This window comes from Vicugna pacos, chromosome 6 (assembly GCF_048564905.1).
Source record: "Vicugna pacos chromosome 6, VicPac4, whole genome shotgun sequence".
NCBI classification, from domain to species: Eukaryota; Metazoa; Chordata; class Mammalia; order Artiodactyla; family Camelidae; genus Vicugna; species Vicugna pacos.
Window position 1 is genome coordinate 56485586 of NC_132992.1, and position 18855 is coordinate 56504440.

Sequence of the window (18855 nt, forward strand, 5' to 3'; positions counted from 1 at the left end):
TAAAGTAATAAAACACAAACAACAAAACTCCAAACCACTTCTGAGCTACAGAATTATAGCAATTTCTTCCTTCTAAAATTCTAAGTGTTATAGTAAAGTCAATTATTAGAAGAAAAAAGTGTACTGTGAAAATAATGGTCATAACAATATATAGGAAGTATCAAAACTGTCTAATACATTACTGTAGACTCCTGAAGAATTTTTTTAAAAGATCAATTTTTCATGATTTATAATTAACATACTTACTAACTAAATACTAACTTTTAAAAAAAGCACAGAACAAATCTAAGAAAGACATTTGTTAAACATCTTAGCAAGGATTTCATTATTAACATTAAATTCTTACACTTCAGTGTTTAAAGGGGTCCAGGTATAACTGGGTGTCAAAAAAGCACTGGCACTTCTGGGGGTCATAGGTGTTACTTGATAGGTCTTCAGACCATCTAGTGGCTGAAACATAAAATCTTTAGGTGCAAAGGAATTTTTTCCTTTCATTTTTGCAGTATTTGTCTTAGGTAAGTTTTCCATTTTTGATAAGACACCATCTGGATCCATTCCATTTGTTGCACTGGTTTGTGAATCCAAAGTATTTTCTTCACTATCAGCTTTAAAAGAAATGACCTAGATGTGAGGAAACAAAATAGAGTAAGAATTTCTCTTCTGGGGATATATTCTACCAATTTTACAGGCCTGAAAATATGAAAGTTGAGATATGTGTCCCACATATATATTTTAAGAGAGAAAAACAAAACAATTAAATGTAAATTTGGAATCAGAAGACCAGTTAACTAAACCACTGTTATGATCCAGAGAGAGAGAGAGAGAGAAAATCCTCATTAAAAGGACTAAATAACAGGTTTTAGGTATTGCAGCAAATTAAAATACATGAAAACTAAGGTGGAAAAATTACCCATCTAACAAATACTTATCTTTTTATTTAAATTATGTTGATAATTACAATGATTTCAGAATCAGAAATCCAATGTTTATTGGATGACTATAATTGTCAAGGACCAAATCCTTTTTTTAAAATAACTTTGATTATAAACAACCTTATTATAAGAGCAAAAACAGTTTTCAATGTGACATAGTAAGATTAGCCATATAAAATGTGAAGCTTATTTTCTTTTCCAAGTCAATTTAATTGTTATTTGGTTTTTAAATTGAGATATAAGTGACATATAACATTATATTAGTTTCAGGTGTACAATACAATGATTTGATATTTGTATATATTGCAAAATGATCTAGACAGTAAGTCTAATGAACATCTGTCACCACATATAGTTACAATTTTTTTTCTTATGATGAGTACTTTTACGACCTACCCTCTTAGCAACTTTCAAATATACATTCAATACATTACTATTACCCATAGTCACCATGCTGTACATTACATATCCAAGACTTGTAAATGGAAATTTGTACCTTTTGACTACTTTCACCCATTTCACCCATCCATATAAATTTTCTTTTTAGAGGTTTTGATGTTTCTGATTTTTAATGAGATATGAACTTAACCCAGAGTGTTTCAACCTGGACAAGAATTTAAGAGTAACATTGTCCCTGAGGCCAGCGTGACTGTGCAAGTAAAAGCAAGTGATAATCCTTAAGGAGAAAATTAATCTCAAGGGAGGAGCTATGTGCTCCAGCTGCTTATCTGTGAAACTTCACTCTAAATTGCCTTCCTTGGAAGATCTATGTTTTATTTTTAGTTAAGAATCTAGCCATGTTTCTTACATGGCCTAAGTGTTAAGGAATTGTAGCATGGATTATAAACCAAGGCATTGAGTCCTCAAAATGGTGGCTCTTTTTTGAAGACTCTACTAGGCACTATGCCAGATGCTATCAGAAATGTTAGGTTATTTAATTTTTAAAACTACTCTATGTGGGTATTACATGTTGGAGATGGGAAAACAAACTTGTAACTTGCTCCACGTTATACAGCTAATTGGAAGCAGAGACAATATTCAAACTCAGGCCTAACTGAATCCAAAGTCAATGCATGCCACTCTACTCCATCCTATCTCTTAGCTTATTGTCATATGAAGGTTTCTGTCAGCTGTGTTTTTATCATTTTTCTCTCTTTTCTGTTAACCAAATTATGCTTTCTCTACCCATAAAACTCTGAAGAGAAGATACCTGAAAAACAACAGTAAATCCTCCTGATGCTTCTTTATGGTTCAAGAGGTTGTTAACATGCATGTAGGTTAACGTCTTAAAGCAGTTCTATATGCACAACTTCAAGTTCATGAAAGTAGCAATGAGATTTTCAGAGTATCAAGAAATAAACAGATGTTTATACTCTACCTTGTCAGGTTTTGTTTCTATCTTTTTGGCAGATCTTCCTTGATTTGGTGCCTTTCTTTCTGCTTCATTACCTGAAATAAAATAAGACATCTTTTGTGACTAGGTAGAAAACGCTGCATTAAAAGTACTAGGTAACTTGGGAAAGGAAAATAGGCAATAGGAATGTATGTTTTAAAAGATTTTATGATTAAAGGTCACATTATAAAATAGTAAAAATAGATGAAATTTCCTGCCAACTATAGGCCATTTGTTTTCAAAACAAAATAAAAGGTGTTAAGATATCAACAACAATCAAAAATTTCACTGAAGCTTATATTACTCAGTAGTAATCACTGTTGACACTTCAGGGTATGTTTTTCCAGTTTTCTCCCATATTCATATTCACATATATATTTTAGAATTTTGATCATACTCTTCAGAGTTTGACCTGTTTATCTTTGCCCACTTAATATCATTAACAATGTCATTAAGCCAATAGACGGATGGACTGTAATTTATCTAGGCCATTCATTTTTCACTTTGAAGCACTGCTTACATGGGTACTTCAGTGTTTGAGCACCCACTATGTGCTAATGGGATATTGGGAGCACAGAACCTATGGAATCTCCCATTTTCTCCTCCTCTACTCAGAGAAGTACATGATGATTTTCAAAGTGAACACAAAGAACCTCAAGGACCAAAACATTCTAGTTCAGTCACTGATCAAGAAATCCTTCTTACCATTAGTAGCTCTTGTCACTGGCTTTCTCGCTGTAGTAGATGAGACTGTTCTGGCCATCTGCTTTGCTGCCTGAGTAGCTGATCTAGTCATTCTCACCAATGGCATTACAGGCTGTACAGCTGTGGGAAAAAAAATAAAATCAAATGCTTTGGGTAATTTTAAATTATTGTTGTGGCAACATCAGAGTTTATGGTAACCGCTTATACTTTTACCTTTTTTCTCTTTGTCCAACACTTTCTTTTCGGTTTGTCTTTGACCAGCTCGGATTGCTCGAACATCACTCTCATTATCAATCTATTTAAAAGATTAGGTGCTATGTGATTATGTGCATAATAAATCAAACCACCATATTTTTTATGTGTAATCTGATCCCTCAACTGAACTCTGTTGTAAATGACCCAGTAAAAAATCCACTACCCCAAAGAAAAGATGAAGAAACCAGTATTCCATTATATAAATTTCCTTACAAGCTTTTTTGGAATCTTAGGATTTAGAAAATGCTAATAACCTAAACTATTAAAAATAACTGACTATAATCTACTGAGACTCTTTAAACATACCAAGCATGTTTTCAATTCAAGGCCTTTGAATTCTGTCTAGAAAATTCTTCTACTGGATAGAAAGCTTTTTCCCACAGTTCATTTTTTTATATCCTTAGAGACTTCATTCAAAATGCTACCACCACAGCACGGTCCGATCAAAATTCCACCCTACACCTACTTCAAAACTCCCCATCTCCCTTCTTTTTTTTTTCACTCTTTCCCATAATGCTTAATACTTTTGACCATCTGACACACTATGTCATTCTTTTTTTAGTGCTTATCTCACAAGTAAGCTCCTTGAAAACAGGGAATTTTGTTGTTTACTATTCTATCCTAGAGCCTAGATAACAGGGTAGTGACTCAAAATTCATTGAATATGTGAAACTTAGCTTCCTCTCCTGACAAAGAGGCATACTATTTCCCTCCTTGCCCACTTCACTTTATCTTAGTAATCCTTCTAATAACTGTATCCATAATGGAGCTTTGAAGACCCAGGAAGTTCATAACACCTACCCTATGTGCTCTATATCCCTATCTGCACTTCATGGTGAACGGAGTTAATATTTGAAGCCCAGTAAACAAACAAACAAAAAAGAATGTGACACAAAATTTGGTATATATCTCAAAAGGGATGTCTGGGCAAAGAATATTTTAAGTGACTATTTCCTAGTCATCTAGCCAAACTTGATCTGTCACCATGCCAGTAACGATGATTTGAGTACTATTAAATCTAGTAAAATACTTGAGCTGTTATTAGATTAAAAATGAATTTACTTACTCTGGGGGAAAAAAAAAGTACAATTTGTCAGTTTAGTGAAAATGATCTACTATCAATTATACCTTAGTCAGCTCCATTTGGTCTTTGACTTTTGATCTTGTAATCCGTACAGAAGATGGAACAGCCTTAAAACAGTCAAAAGAAGATAAAGTTAAAAAAAAATTAATTCTATGCCTCATTATGAAATAAAGTTCCCATTTTAAAGTTAAATTTATCCTTAATCATTTATGGCAAAAGATACTTGCTAACTTAAATTATTATTTTTTTTCTGGCTTGATTTAAATTATGCTTAAGTTTATAGCTTCAAAATTTACTCATATTTCTCAGTAAAGAGAGAGAAGAAATTTTAAAGCATATTTTCCAGGTATTAGAATCCTCATTAAAATGATTGGCTAGACATATTTAGAAGGGGGTAGATAAACCGACTGGAGTAAAGGATCTTTTGTTTTCTGTTTATGAAAAAATACTGTACAGCTTTCTTCCTTAGCTTTGACAATTTCCCTTCAAATCTCATGATTATGCATTTGTCCATTGTCAGTAAGAAAATGGAGACCTGACCTCAAAATGTGGAAAAAATTTAGCATGAGAAATACTGATTAAAAAACAAGGTATATCAACTCTGTAAGATTTCTTAAGAAGCATGATCAGACTTCTCTAGATGAGAAGTCATTTTCTTCTCTAAATCTCTGTGAAAACCTAGTGCTAAAGAAATTAGGCTTTTCTCTAGAGTGTATAAGGGGAGCAAAGTTCAGCAATGACTATTATCTAAATAGAATGAAGAACAATTATTGGTGAATCTTACTTAACACAATGATGTGTCTCTTGTGCCTCCTACGTATACATTTAACATATTTTAAAATAGTTGGTATAGTTTAGACCAATGATTGGTAACCTACATATTCTTGAAAAGCTAGCTTAAATCTAACTCCTTCTAAGAGGTCTTTACTGTTCCTCCAAACGATCTCTCCCTCCTCTAACGTATACAATATCTTTATCTGTATCTTTACACCTTGAGCCATATCCTATTAATTTGGACTGTTATCTAGATGGCCCAAATAGCGTTTTTTAAAGAAGGTTAATATTCACCCACTTAAGCTTGTTCTTTTTCTTGCCTTCCTCATTCTTTTAGTAGCATCAAAGTTTGTATTTCTGCTTGAACTAATATCTTCAGAATCATCATCTTATTTCTGACTCTTCAATTTCCTTCACCCTACACCATCTACTTGGTCACGAGTCCTATCAAACTTATATCTTAAGATGTCTCATATGAGATCTGTTAGAATGGCTATTATCAAAAAGTCAAGAAATAGTTAAGTGTTGGTGAGGATGTAGAGAAAAGGGAACTCCTGTGCCCTGTTGGTGGGAAGGTAAGTTGGTACAGCCACTATGGAAAACAGTATGGAAGTTCCTTAGAAAATTAAAACTAGAACTACCATATGATCCAGCAATTCCAATTCTGGTTATTTATCCAAAGAAAATGAAAACACTAACTCAGAAAGATATATATGCACCCCCATGTATATTGCAGCATTATTTACAATAGCCAAGACATGGAAACAACTTAAGTGCCCATCAATGGGTGAGTGGATAAAGAAAATGTGATATATACATATATAAAACATACATACACATACACAAATGGACTATTATTCAGCCATAAAAAGAAGGAAATGTTGCCATTTGTGACAACATGGGTAGATGCTGAGGACATAATGCTCCATGAAATAAATCAGACAAGAACGACAAATATCATATGATCTCACTTATATACTTCCACACTTATGTGGAAGCTTAAACAAAAACCCAACCTCACTGATAGAAAACAGATAAATGGTTGCTGGGCGGGGGTGGTGGTGGGGGTCTGGGGTCTCGGTGAGGGTGGTCAAAAGGTACAAACTTTCAGTTTTAAAACAAGTCCTGGGAATGTAATATACAGCATGATGACTACAGTTAATAATACTGTATCATATATTTGAAAACTGCTAAGAGAATAGATCTTAAATATTCTTATCACAAGAAAAAATATTTGTAATTATGTGTGGTGATGGATGTTAACAAGACTAACTGTGGTGATTATTCAGCAATATATACAAATAAATCAATGTTGTACACCTGAAACTAATATAACGTTATATGTCAATTACATCTCCCCCCCAAAATGATGTCTTACACCTATTTCTTCCTTTTAAATCAATGGCCCAGTCCGCTTATCTCATCTCACCTATTCTATATATAGAGACTATTAATAGACTCATAACTGGTCTTCTTATCTATAAATGCTTCTCTTTCCAGGCTACAATCCTCAAGGTGAGAGTAATCTTCCTGAATATTACTTTTATAATGGTCCAACCTCCTTTATAAGCTTCTCTCGACTCTCCATATTCTACAGAATAAGTGCCAAATACTTTAGTATAGCATTCATTGTTCAGCCTGGCTCTGCTAGCTTTCCTAGTTAATCCAGTCTCAACCGGGCTACATCAGGAGACCTGGTTTTCATCTTCTGAGTTACTACTAGGTCATTCCCACCTTCTACCAACTAGTTAAATGAATAAAGAGACTCAGGGGAAACAGCCATCTAATCTCTTAAAGAAAATTCCAGTTAAAAGGAACTATTCCTCTATAACAAGTTGTGATAGTAAGTTTACCTTTTTTGGCTCAGCTTTCATAATATTCTGCTTTGACAAAAGAAAACAAGGCATATCAGGTCTATAAAGACCCACTTTAAATATTCCTCGTTTAGCTTTCTCTCTCTGCTCTTTCAATTTCTGAAGTTGCTTTTCTTCTTTGTATTTCTGGAGCATTTGTTTTCGTTGATCACCTAGAATAGTTTTTGTTGACCCTAAGTAGGGGGAAAAAAAAGAAAAGGAAAAAACGGTATATAAAACATCTTAGATAAAAAGTAGGCAAACATCTTAACTTCTAACTTCAACTGTTTAAGAAGTGTTTTTAGTAACTTCCTGTTAATTACTTAGCACTTCAAGTTATTTCCACCCCTGTTCTTTTAAAATTTCTATTTCTTTTGCCTTCACTTGTTCAAATACATATTGCTTGCTATGTACCAGGCATGTAATACTTGACTTTTAAATTAATTAACTTCTATGACAGCCAGCTTCCAAACTGATGTCCAGTGAGTCTTACCTCTGGATAGTCATGCCTTGTGTCATACCCTCCCCCATACTGAATAGGCTGACCTGTATAACCAAGAAAGTACTGTAGAAACGATGGAGTGTGACTCCCAAGACTAGGTCAGTAAAGAAAAGGCAGCTTTTGTCCTGCTCTCTCTTGGATCACTTGCTCTGGGGCAAGCCAGTAGCCACATGGAACCTTAAGAAGACTCAAGCAGCCCCACAGAGATGACCATATGGCAAAGAACTAAGGCAACCTACCAAAAGCCAACATCAACTTGTTGGTCATGTGAATAAGTCATCTTACAAGCAGATCCTCCAGTCTCAGTTAAGCCTTCAGATACATCCCTAGATGACATCCTGTGTACAATCTCCAGAACCATCCAGGTAAGCTGCACCCAAATTCCTGACCCACAAATACTGTGTAAATTAATAAATATTTTTTGTTTTAAGCCACTAAGTTTTGGGGTAACTAATACCATAGTTTCCATTGATATTAGGACAACTTGTCAGTTTCCTTAGCTCAACTTAGGTTTTCCATCTAAATATTAGTGTATTTATTTAAACTATAAAACATTTATAATGTTTATTTAATGTTTATTTAAACATTTTTATATGAAAAATACACATAACTACTATCTATGAAACATTTCAGACAGTAAGAATAAATAAGAAAATTTCTGCCCTTGAGGGGCTCAAGTGAACACAGGTTCAGTTCGGTTTAGCATGAAAAATAATAGGAGAATGCACACAATAAAGAATCAGTACAAACCACTGTCTGGGGAGCTCAAGAAAGGTTTCTCACCCAAGAAGGGTTCAGAGGAAAAAATATGTGTTTACCCACTGGCTAAGGGTTAAAAATAATCCAGAGAGATAACTGCATAACTGAGTAAATTTACTACAAAAAGGCACATACTTAAAATGGGTGATGATTTTATAGTACGTAAACTTGACCTCAACAAAGTTGTTTAAAAAAAAATCTAGGCAGAGAACAGAGTATGTAAAAATTCTAATGATGAAAGTGGTCAGTCATCAACAAATCCCCTGTATCTTTGACTTCTCTGAATGTTCCCTTTATCTCTTGATCTAACCGAAACCTGGCTCTCCCCTGAAGGCATTTCTTCCCCAGTTGTCCTCTCAAGTGGTTGACAGTTTTTTCTCCCATGCTAGAATATCACTGGACCTAAAGAGGAAAGGTGACCTCATTGGTGCTTCCCAATTATTTCTTCCTCTTCACTAAAAGATCCCAGCTTTACATTTCATGTCATCAGATCAGACTGTCCAGTACCTCAATTTGTCTCAGGTTTGTTTATCCTTCCTTGAAGGTTTTAGCTTCTGGCTTACTGTCATTACCTCCATCACTATTCTTGTACAAACCCTGATGATTCCTCCAATATCCTGGCTTCTCAATTAGGTGTCCTTTCCTCCAATGACCTTGCTTCTGCTATATTCAGCTACCCATTTCCATGGTCACATACATACAGTATTTCAACATTTGTCATATCATAGTACACATAAATAACATTTACACAGCACACTGGAGCAGAGAGGCTGCTTGTGATCAAATGCAACCAACCAGCCAGAGAGAGAAAGATCTGATCAACCCAAGCCCTGCCAGAAACTTCAAGGGCTGAGAGGGCCAATATCTTGTCACACCTGTATTCATTTGCTAGCACTTGAGACCTCATTATTACCAATGAATAACTATGTCCTTCTTATGCCCAATTTCAAGCAATCCACTCTCTGATTACCTTATCTTTCCAAAAATTTTTTGGCCCCACCATGACCTACCTACACTCTACCGATCTACAGTCAGCTTTTTACTGTCTCTCACCTCCCTCATGTCCTCAAGTTTTTTCTTAGCCAATTTAGATTCCATAATTTATCATCGTAATCACTACCTCAACTTTTTGGCCCCTCTCTCCCGTTGTTGAACCTTGGCAAAGTTCCAACTTCAATTAAATGCCATTTTCTGCCTACTTCCCACCTGCAATGCCCAAATGAGTATGGCTGAAAAAAAAAACAGACAAAAGCATGCTACCTCTTCTCTTTCTACAGTCGGCCTTCCATATCCCTGGGTTCTACATCCACAGGTTCAACCAATCACATATAGAAAATATCCAGAAAAAAAATTCCAGAAAGTTCCAAAAAGCAAAACTTGAATTTGCCTTACTGGCAACTATTTACATAACATTCACATTGTATTTACAACTATTTATATAGCATTTACATTGCATTAGGTATTATAAGTAATCTAGAGATGATTTAAAGTATACAAGAGGATGTGCAGTAGGTTATATGAAACCACAATGCCATTTTGTTTAAGGGACTTGAGTATCTGCAGATTTGGATATTGGGGCAGGGGGCAGGGGTTGGGGTAGGGTGGGAAGGGTGGTAGGGGCATGTTTACTAGAACCAGTTGCCTTCAGACACCAAGGAATAACTGTATTTATGAGTACACATTTATGCTGGACCCTACATTTCCCTATTTCATTACTATCTCATTTTTTGGAATTACTATTTCATACATTATTCTGTCCTCAAATCTGCAACACTTCCTCTCTCATCCGCATTGAAAGCTCCCATCCTGATAACTGAGCCTACACATTTCACCTTCCCTCCTAGATGAGCAGTGTGCTCCTACTCAAGGCCAATCTCGTCCACCTAGCTCTAGATTCTATTCCTTCTCACCTACTCAAGGACATTCTTCCAGCAACTGGCCCTCTCATTCATTTTTCTCTTTATACTGGGTTGTTGCCATCATGAAGTTATAAACATGCAGTAATTCCTCCCAACTCACATCCTCATTAAGCCACTTGCTTCATTTCTTTACTCCTGTTAAAAGTAAAATTCAAGAGCGCTATCTATATCTCTATTTCCAATTCTCCTTCCGTCCCTCTCTTTCACTTTTTTCAAAATTATGAAAAAAATCTCAAATATACATACAAGTAGAATAACAAACCTCCATATACCTATCACCAAGAGTCAACAATTATGAACATTTTGCTGCACTTTGCTTTTTTTCTCAAGAATTTGAAAACAAATTCCACTCACAAAATTTCATTCATAAATACTTCAATATCACCTCTAAAAAATAGACATTTTTTTCATAACCACAATACCATCACCATATCTAACAAAATTAGCAGTAATTCCATGTCACCATCTATTACAGGGACCAGAACTAAACTTCCCTGCTTGTTTCCAAGGGGCCTTTTTTTAAACCACTGGTTTGTTCAAATCAGGAAACAAGCAAGATCCACACATTGTATTTGGATGTCTTTTAAATCTCTCCATCTGAAACAGATCCTCCTCCCTTCCCTTCTTTTCATGTCATTGTCTTGTTGACAAAAACTAGACAGTTGTCTTACAGAATATCCTGTACTGTGTATGTCTGTTTGCTTTCTTGTGTTTTTCACTCATTCCTCTAGCCCTGTTTTCTGTAAACTAGAAATTATATCTAAGGGTTTGATTAGACTCAACTTCAACTTTTGGGGCAAGAATGTATCCTCAATGGTGCTGCCATTCTCTCTTGAACACATTTCAACTGGGCTTTCGCTCCCTGATCATCCTTCCACCAAAACTACTCATCATGATCACCAGTGACCTTCATAGTGGTGAAATTCAAATTCTCACTTCTAGTATTACTTGACCTAACAAGCAGCACTGACAGAGTTAACTAGTCTCTCCTCCTTGATATGCTTGCTTCACTTTTGTTTCTAAGATACCAGCTCTTCTGGTTGTCCTCTTAACTTTAGGTTGCATTTCTCCTCAGTTCTTAGCTGAGTTCTTTTCCCTTGTGTCCTCATCCTAAACGTTGGAATGCCACTCCTCTTCTATCCTTTACCACGTCAAAACTCTGCATAACCACATCGTCTTATAGCTTCAAACACCATGTATAAGCTGCAACTCCTGAATGTGTATCTTCAGCTCAGATTTCTCCCCTGAACTCATCTTGTATATCCTACTACCTTTACATAATGTCCTTTTACATGTCTAATAGGCATCTTAAACTGAACACATCCAAAACTGAACTCTTAATCTTACCACTCCCCAAAATCTGTTCCTCCCTCAATCCCTTACAATTTAGCAAATGGCTACTCCATATTTTTATGTGTTCAGGCTAAAAACCTTGGAATCATCCTTAACCCTCTTTCTTTATCAACCTTACATCCAATCCATTAAGAAATCCTATTGGTTCAATCTTCTAAATATATCCAGAATGCAACCACCTATCTTTAGTGCTGTCACTCTGATCAATCATCAACTAACTCTTTGCAATAGTCTCCTAACTGGTCTCTCTGAGGCCATCCCACAATCTATTCTCAACATAGTAGCCAAAGTGATGCTTTTAAAACATAAATCAGATTACATCAACACCCACCAATCCATTAATGGTTTCACATTTCACTCAGGGTAAAAGCCAATGTCCTTATAATGATGGTCCTCGGGGCTCTATGGGAGGTAACCTGTTTGCCTTCTCTAGCCATGCTTACCTACTTGCTTTCTCTGGAACATATCAAGCCCACTCCCACCTCTAGGTCTTTGTAAATGAGAAACAGAAGCTATTTTAATAGTATATTGACAGAGTTGAACTTTTGTTTCAAAGATTTTGGTCAAGGAATGGAGCATTTGAGAGGTCATAGTAGAGGCAAGAAGGCAACTCAGAAGACAGTATCACCTCTTCTCAGACAGAAAAAAAAAAGTCCATTTCTTCATTCTAAGGCCAGCTTATATCATTCTATGACCCAGTTTTCATTTCCTGTAACTCCTAAAAGATGTTATTCTTTAATCTGTCCCCCTCAACTCCCAACCCATTTCTTTTGACCTTCAAACATGCACTGATCACTTCATCTCAAAAACAAAATCCAAAAAAGCACCCTAGAACACTTTAATCCAATTCTTTTCTCTCACTTTACCTTAGAATCACAAAAATGAAAAATCTGGAAGAAATAGTTTAGCCTAACACCTAAAAGAATCAATTAAGCTGAATATGTTGAGTGTCTTGGATATGTCACATATTACACTGGTTCTGAAAAAATGATAAAAAACTTAAAGCATGCCATTTCCCAGTTCTCTTCCTACTTTTCTGTAGCATCCCTTGCCTTCTAAGACACTCTAGTTTTATTATTTTTATCTTTTGTTGAGATCATTTCTTTCTTTATTAGTTGGTTCTTTCTTTTTTAATGACCTCAGATCCCTCTGGGCAAACTACAAACATGAATTCTTTGCTCTTTCCCATTGACAAAGTATCCTTAAATCATGAATATATCAATCAGTTCTATTTTTATGTCCCTTATTGGTTTATCTTCTCAATATTTATCTTACCCAAGCTCCAGAAGTAAGAACTTTAGGATTTTCCTATAAGGCAATATACATAAAAAGTGTTATAATCCTCCATAGGTAAATGGCTTTAACCTAGCTCAGGACGTTCATAGCCTTTACTTGAAACAGACAGTATTTAGTTGTAGAAAACACCAAGTTATTGAAATGGCATATTAAAACTCCATTCTTCTGGTCAGGGTTTTTTTAACCTCAGGTATTAAACCAACTTTTTTACTCACTCTTCAAAGCACTTAAAATTACAATAGCACTTTACTTACTTGGCTTGACACTGGCATTTTCTGGAACAAGCTCTTGAGATGTCTCATCTAATTCAAAAAGAATTCTACCTTCCAAGGCTGGAATGTTGACATCTTTCAAACCAAAGTGTCTATTTCGTTCATATTCCTTATGTCTGTTTTCTTTCTGAGACAGTGATTTTCTATGAGCAATTTTAGTTCTAATCATGTCAGTACTTAAGTCCTTTCTGTGTCGATTGGCAAAATGTGATGAAGACATCCTATCAGGAAAAAGAAAGACCAATTTACATGGAGTTTCATTTTATTATTTAAAAAATTAACATTCCCAGGGAGGGGTATAGCTCAAGCGGTAGAGTGCATGCTTAGCATGCATAAAGTCCTGGGTTCAATCCCCTGTACCTCTTCCAAAAATAAACCTAATTACCCCCAAAAAAATTAAAAAAAAATTAACATCCCAGTTCACCTCCTATCCCACCTCAGAGCCTTATGAAATAAAAATATTAAAATACAAAGTGGAATAAATATGTGACTGAAGACTAGGAAGGAGGTTATCAAAAGATAAGACACTACAATCTATTTTGGGGTTCTGAACAGGACTTGCTTGACAGATGAAGTGAAGCCCAGGAAGCTAAGGTTCAGAAAATAAATAAGAGGTTCTAGGCTTACCATACATAAAGAACATTGCAAAATACAGTATGAAGTAAAGGTGAAAACAGGGAAAGTTAAGTGAAGGACAGTATACAGAATAGTTTCCTTAATCTTCTCCTGGGAATGAATGCAGGCAGCCTGGCATCTTTTCTCAAGCCAAAAAACAAAACAAACAAAACACACGAGAGGCCTGTTAGGTACGAAAGATAAACAGGCAGTTAGATTGAGAAAAAGAAGCGTTTTCGGAAGAAGTACCACGGTGATACAGAAGGATAACCACATCAGTTTTCCCTGGTGAGGGCAGAATAAAATTTCTTTCAGCTATGTAAGAAGTCATATAGTTTACTAGGCATATACTTTTTTCTTAGAAAGACCCTTGAGAAAGTATTCAAGCAAAACAAGGGAGAATAATAAGAAAGACGATGTCATGGGCTCCAACGTGGAGTAAAAGAATAAAGAAAAATGGAAAGGCTAAGGACATCACCTGTACAGCTGGTATAGAGAACAACAAGCCAAACTGGAGAAAGAAGACTGGTTCTCTAGGGAAAAGTCTTGCCAGCTGGAAAGGAAAGGAAAGAATAAAAGGACAGAGGGTCTACCATTAGGAAGTTCAAAATATAAGCACACTATACTCTTCAACAACAGGAATAACCAAGAAAAGTTCACTTGAACACTGCAGATAAAAGAAAAATCTGCACAAGAAATGCAACAAATGAAAATGTTACATGACTTTAAGCAATCAACAGAGTATAAAAAATGAGAATTCATCCGATGCTAATAATATTCTCCTTTAAGAGCCCAGGGAAAGTGATAAAGGAATGCTTTTTATCAAGAACTCTTCTCTACTAGTTGATTTGCCACTTCCTGCAAATATTAGTTTGCTAAATATTAAAGAAAAATTAAAATTATGTATTAGTTATTTTAAAATAAAGCATAGCACTATACACAGCAAAGAGAGAGAGAACTAACACTGAAGGTATATTTAATCATCCTCTAAACTCTAAAAAAGTAGTATAACTGCCGTTACACAGATGAGGTAAATTAAATGCCCACATTAGCACAGCTAAGACAATGGAGCTGGAATCCCAAGCCAGGGAGCCTGGCTCTTCACATACATCTAAATTCTCTTCTTTGGCTGACAGGAGCTCCTTCCAGCTTGAAAGGCTAGAATGCCTCAGTCTTGCCTAGAGGTTGTCACCTCGGGCGTTTTTAGCTGTCGTAGAATCTGGAAGGAGCTACAGGAATCATGCTGGGGCCAAAGGCCAGTTACGCCCCGGTGGTCAAATGCTGACTGCTACGTAGATCATGGCAACAATATTTACTCTTCCGGGGGGCTGCGTCATCAGCTTCGGGAAGGACAGGTAACCTAGTCCTAAGAGGCACCTCCCCTAAGCGGCGTCCAGCTCGCAGCCGCCGGTCCTCAGATCCTTCTAGACCTTCTAGAAGGAAGCGGACCAGCACCGTCCCTCTAACTCTCCAGCATCCACTTACCTGAGGCAGTTTCTAGCGTGAAACCTCAACCAAACTAAAAGTAAAGGAACCCTCTGGGCTTGGACGACCACCGCCGCCTCTGAAGAAGGAACGCCTACTATCTAAGACTCGGCAAAATTCAAACTTCCCACACAGAGCCTCTGATTGGATGTATTTTAACCAACACTTCCGGCGAAAGTGCCCGCCCCCTCCCCTTGATGAGGCTTCCGATTGGTTCGCTCCTTGCACTATTTGAATTGATTGAAAGGTGAACGGACGGTTCAAAGGCCGGGTGTGAGCGGAATCCATGCGCTGGACCGCGACGCATATTGATGACGGACGGAATGGTGGGAGTGCCGTGGCCGGGCGAGGGGCGGAAGTGGCCGACTTCTGACCCCGGGCTACGCCTGAATCCGCCCTGGAGCCCCGAGGGTATCCGAAAGAGGACGGAGGCACTCGGACGGAGAGAGGGGATTCAGAGTTTGCAGAGCTTTTTAATGTCCTTATTTAGTCGCATAAATCCTGCAGAGCTTACTGGAGTATTTCTTCACTTAAGGTTTTAAAGAAAGGACTTGCCACAGCAGATTTCTCCTTACATCTTTTAGTGTTACTTTTCAACGTTACCAGTGTTTTCCCCCGTGTCTATTTTTTTTTTAATAGAGGTAAAATTTAGAGTGAAAAGCGTAGTTTTTTTTGGTATATAATTTGATGAGTTTTGCTAAATGTCAGCGGCTGTGTAACCACCAACCAGCAGGATATAAAGCATTTCCATTACCCAAGAGTTCCCTCAAGCACCTCTCCAGTCTCCCACCACTTAGACAACTCCTCTGAGTTCTATCACGATAAAAATAAAGGAGGTAGGTACTCATTCCTGTCTGCCTTCTTTCTCTCAGGGTGTATTCTGAAATCCACCCGTACTGTTGCGGAAATCAGCAGTTGTTTTCATTGCTGAAGTATTTCGTTGAATACTTTGCTTACCCATTCAGCTGTTGATGGACATTTGGATTGGTCCAGTTTTTAGTTATTATGAATAAATTGCTATAAACATTCTTGTACAAGTCTTTGTGAACATATTTTATTTCGCTTGGGGAAATATAGATGTGGGATTTCTGGGCCATTCTGAGTATGCTTAACTTTATAAAAAATTGCCAAGCAGTTTTCCAAAGTGGTTGTACTATTGTATACTCTCACTAGTGATAGATAAGAGGTCCATGTTGTTCCAGATGCTTGTCAACATTTGGAGTTGTCACTCTTTAATTTTAACCACTCTAGTAGGTGTAAAATGGTATCACTTGAATTTTGTAGTTCTTCAGTGACATGATAATAAGCATCTTTTCACTTGCTTATTTTTATATCTTGTTTTGTGGAATGCCTTTTCTAGTCTTTTGCCTATATTTTTAAAATTGAGGTTTATCTTTTTAAATTTGGTTGTCTTTTTAGTATTCATTTGTGGAAGCTCTATTTATTCTGGGTACAAATCCTTTTTTAGACATACGTTTTTTGAATATATTCTCCCAGTCTGTGGTTTGACTTTTTAAAATAAAGATGTTTAATTTTAGAATAGTTTTAGATTAACAGAAAAATCACAAAGATAGTGGAGTAAGTTCCCATATGCCCCACATTGATTTCCTCGTTACATGTTTTATGTTTGTTACAATTAATGAAATGATACTGCTACATTATTAGTAACTAAAGTTCATACTTTATTCAGATTTCCTTAGTTTTTACCCACTGATCTTTTTCTATTCCAAGATACCACATTACATTTGGTCATCATGGTGCATTCGGCCTGTTAGACTGTGACCGTTTCTCAGACCTTTCCTTACTTTTGATAACCTTGACAGTTTTGAGGAGTACTGTCATTTTGAGGAGTACAGGTATTCTGTAGAATGCCTCTCATAGGAATTTGTTTGATGTTTTTCCCATAATTAGACTGGGGTTATGAATTTTTGGGAAAAAGACTGTAAAGGTGAAGTACTATTCTCATCATAGTCCATCAAGAGTACATAATGTCAACATGATTTATTCTGCTAATGCTAACCTTGATGACTTGGCTGAGGTAGTGTTTGTCAGATTTTTCCAATGTAAAATTACTCTTTCCCCCCCTTTCCATACTGTACTCTTTGGAGGGAAGGAAGTATGGGCAGACTAAAAGACTGGGAAACTATATTCCATCTTCCTGAGTACAGACTATGAACAAAAACTATTTGGAATTATTCTGCATGGGAGATTTGTCTCTTCTTACCCATTGTTAATTTATGCAATCATTTCTATCAGGACTTCTGAATATTTATTTTATACTTTGGGTTATATGCTAATACTACTTTATTTTGTTGCTTACATTGTTCTAACTTCAGCCATTGGTAGTTCTTTCAGTTTGTTCCTCCATCACTTGGATGTGGACCTCTCATTGTGGGTTTTTTGTTTGTTTGTTTGTTTTATTTTTTTTACTTTCTAGCTCTACAAGATGCTCCAGGTTCATCTTGTATTTTCCTTGCCCCGCTACTAGACCAGCCATTTCTCTAAGGAGCACTGGTTCCTTTTTTTTGGCAAATGGTACTAGAAACCAATTTCTGGGCCGTAGGTGTGTACCTTGCTACTGGGGAGTTTCTCAGCTGACAGAGTGAAGAAATATACCTGTCTATACTAACCTATGTATACACATATCTATAAATACTTCTATATGTAGACATCTATATCTATATTAACCTAATCATGAGTTCATGCTGTTATCTCTAGTGCTAATCCATTACCACATGGATCATTCAAGCCTCTTCCCCTTGCTTATCTGTAACCTCCCACCGCAACAGTAGAAAACCTGGCTCTGTGGGTTGCCTTTGCATTTTCCTCATAGCATCACTGGTGAATAGAGGGTTTAAGTTTGATGAAGTCCAATTTATCAATTTTTCTTTTATCTTTAGTGCTTTGTTTCCCCTCTGAGAAATATTTGCCTACCACAAAGTTATGATGTTACTCTCCTATGTTTTCCTCTAGAAACTTGGTAGCTTTAGCTTTTGTTTAGGTCTGTGACCACCTTGAATTAACTTGTGTGTGGTATCTCTAATATTTTCTCATTTTTTCAAAACATTGTCCAGCACCACATATAAATAAAATTTGTATGTATGGCTGTTTGTGGGGAAATTCCCTCTTCAAAGCCTCTGGTGATTTCTCTGAGTTAACTAAAACTGAAGCACTTTAATGCATTAAGAAGTACAGAACAAATTGTAACATATGGAAAGATACAGCACTGCATTTCAATTCTTTTAGCAATAAGAGTGAGATTAGCAGCATTGGTGAGAATGATTTCAGTTGAAAGATGGTGGCAGAAACCAGACGGCAATGAATTAAATCTTCATTGGGAATTACTGAAACATAGGCAGACAGTATAACTGAGGAATCAGCAATTTTAGTGATGGAAAGGACTTTAAAGATTAGTGACTTGTACAAGATCCCACAGCTACTTAAATAGCAGAGTCAGTACTCAAACCTAGGTATTTTCATTTTTCTGACTGGAAACGTAGCTTGTTTCTATATTGATTTGCGAATGGAAAGGAGTATAGCCTTTGGAATCAAGTGGATGGGGTTTAAATCACCACTTCACATTGGGCAAGTTTTCTGTACTTCTCTGAATCTCCATTTCCTTACCTACCTCTCAGGAATGTTGAGAAGATGAAATGAA

At 36.3% G+C, this 18855-nt stretch overlaps 1 protein-coding gene across 2 annotated transcripts in view; it reads right to left on the bottom strand.

Annotated features, from left to right (window-relative positions):
• The window catches only part of DLGAP5 (DLG associated protein 5), a 38183-nt gene extending 22846 nt beyond the window's left edge, over positions 1-15337 (bottom strand). The window contains exons 1-8 of one of the 2 annotated variants that reach the window (XM_006199755.4): positions 15198-15337; positions 13080-13318; positions 6997-7190; positions 4414-4476; positions 3244-3325; positions 3031-3150; positions 2311-2381; positions 347-621 (exon numbers count right to left, since the gene is read on the bottom strand). In XM_006199755.4, coding sequence (XP_006199817.2) covers positions 347-621; positions 2311-2381; positions 3031-3150; positions 3244-3325; positions 4414-4476; positions 6997-7190; positions 13080-13317 — 1043 coding nt within the window. In that variant the 5' untranslated portion in view covers position 13318; positions 15198-15337. Of the gene's footprint in view, positions 1-346; positions 622-2310; positions 2382-3030; positions 3151-3243; positions 3326-4413; positions 4477-6996; positions 7191-13079; positions 13319-14821; positions 14967-15197 lie in introns of those variants that run through there. The other variant, XM_072963081.1, reaches the window with a different exon arrangement.
• Positions 15338-18855: the final 3518 nt, after the last annotated feature.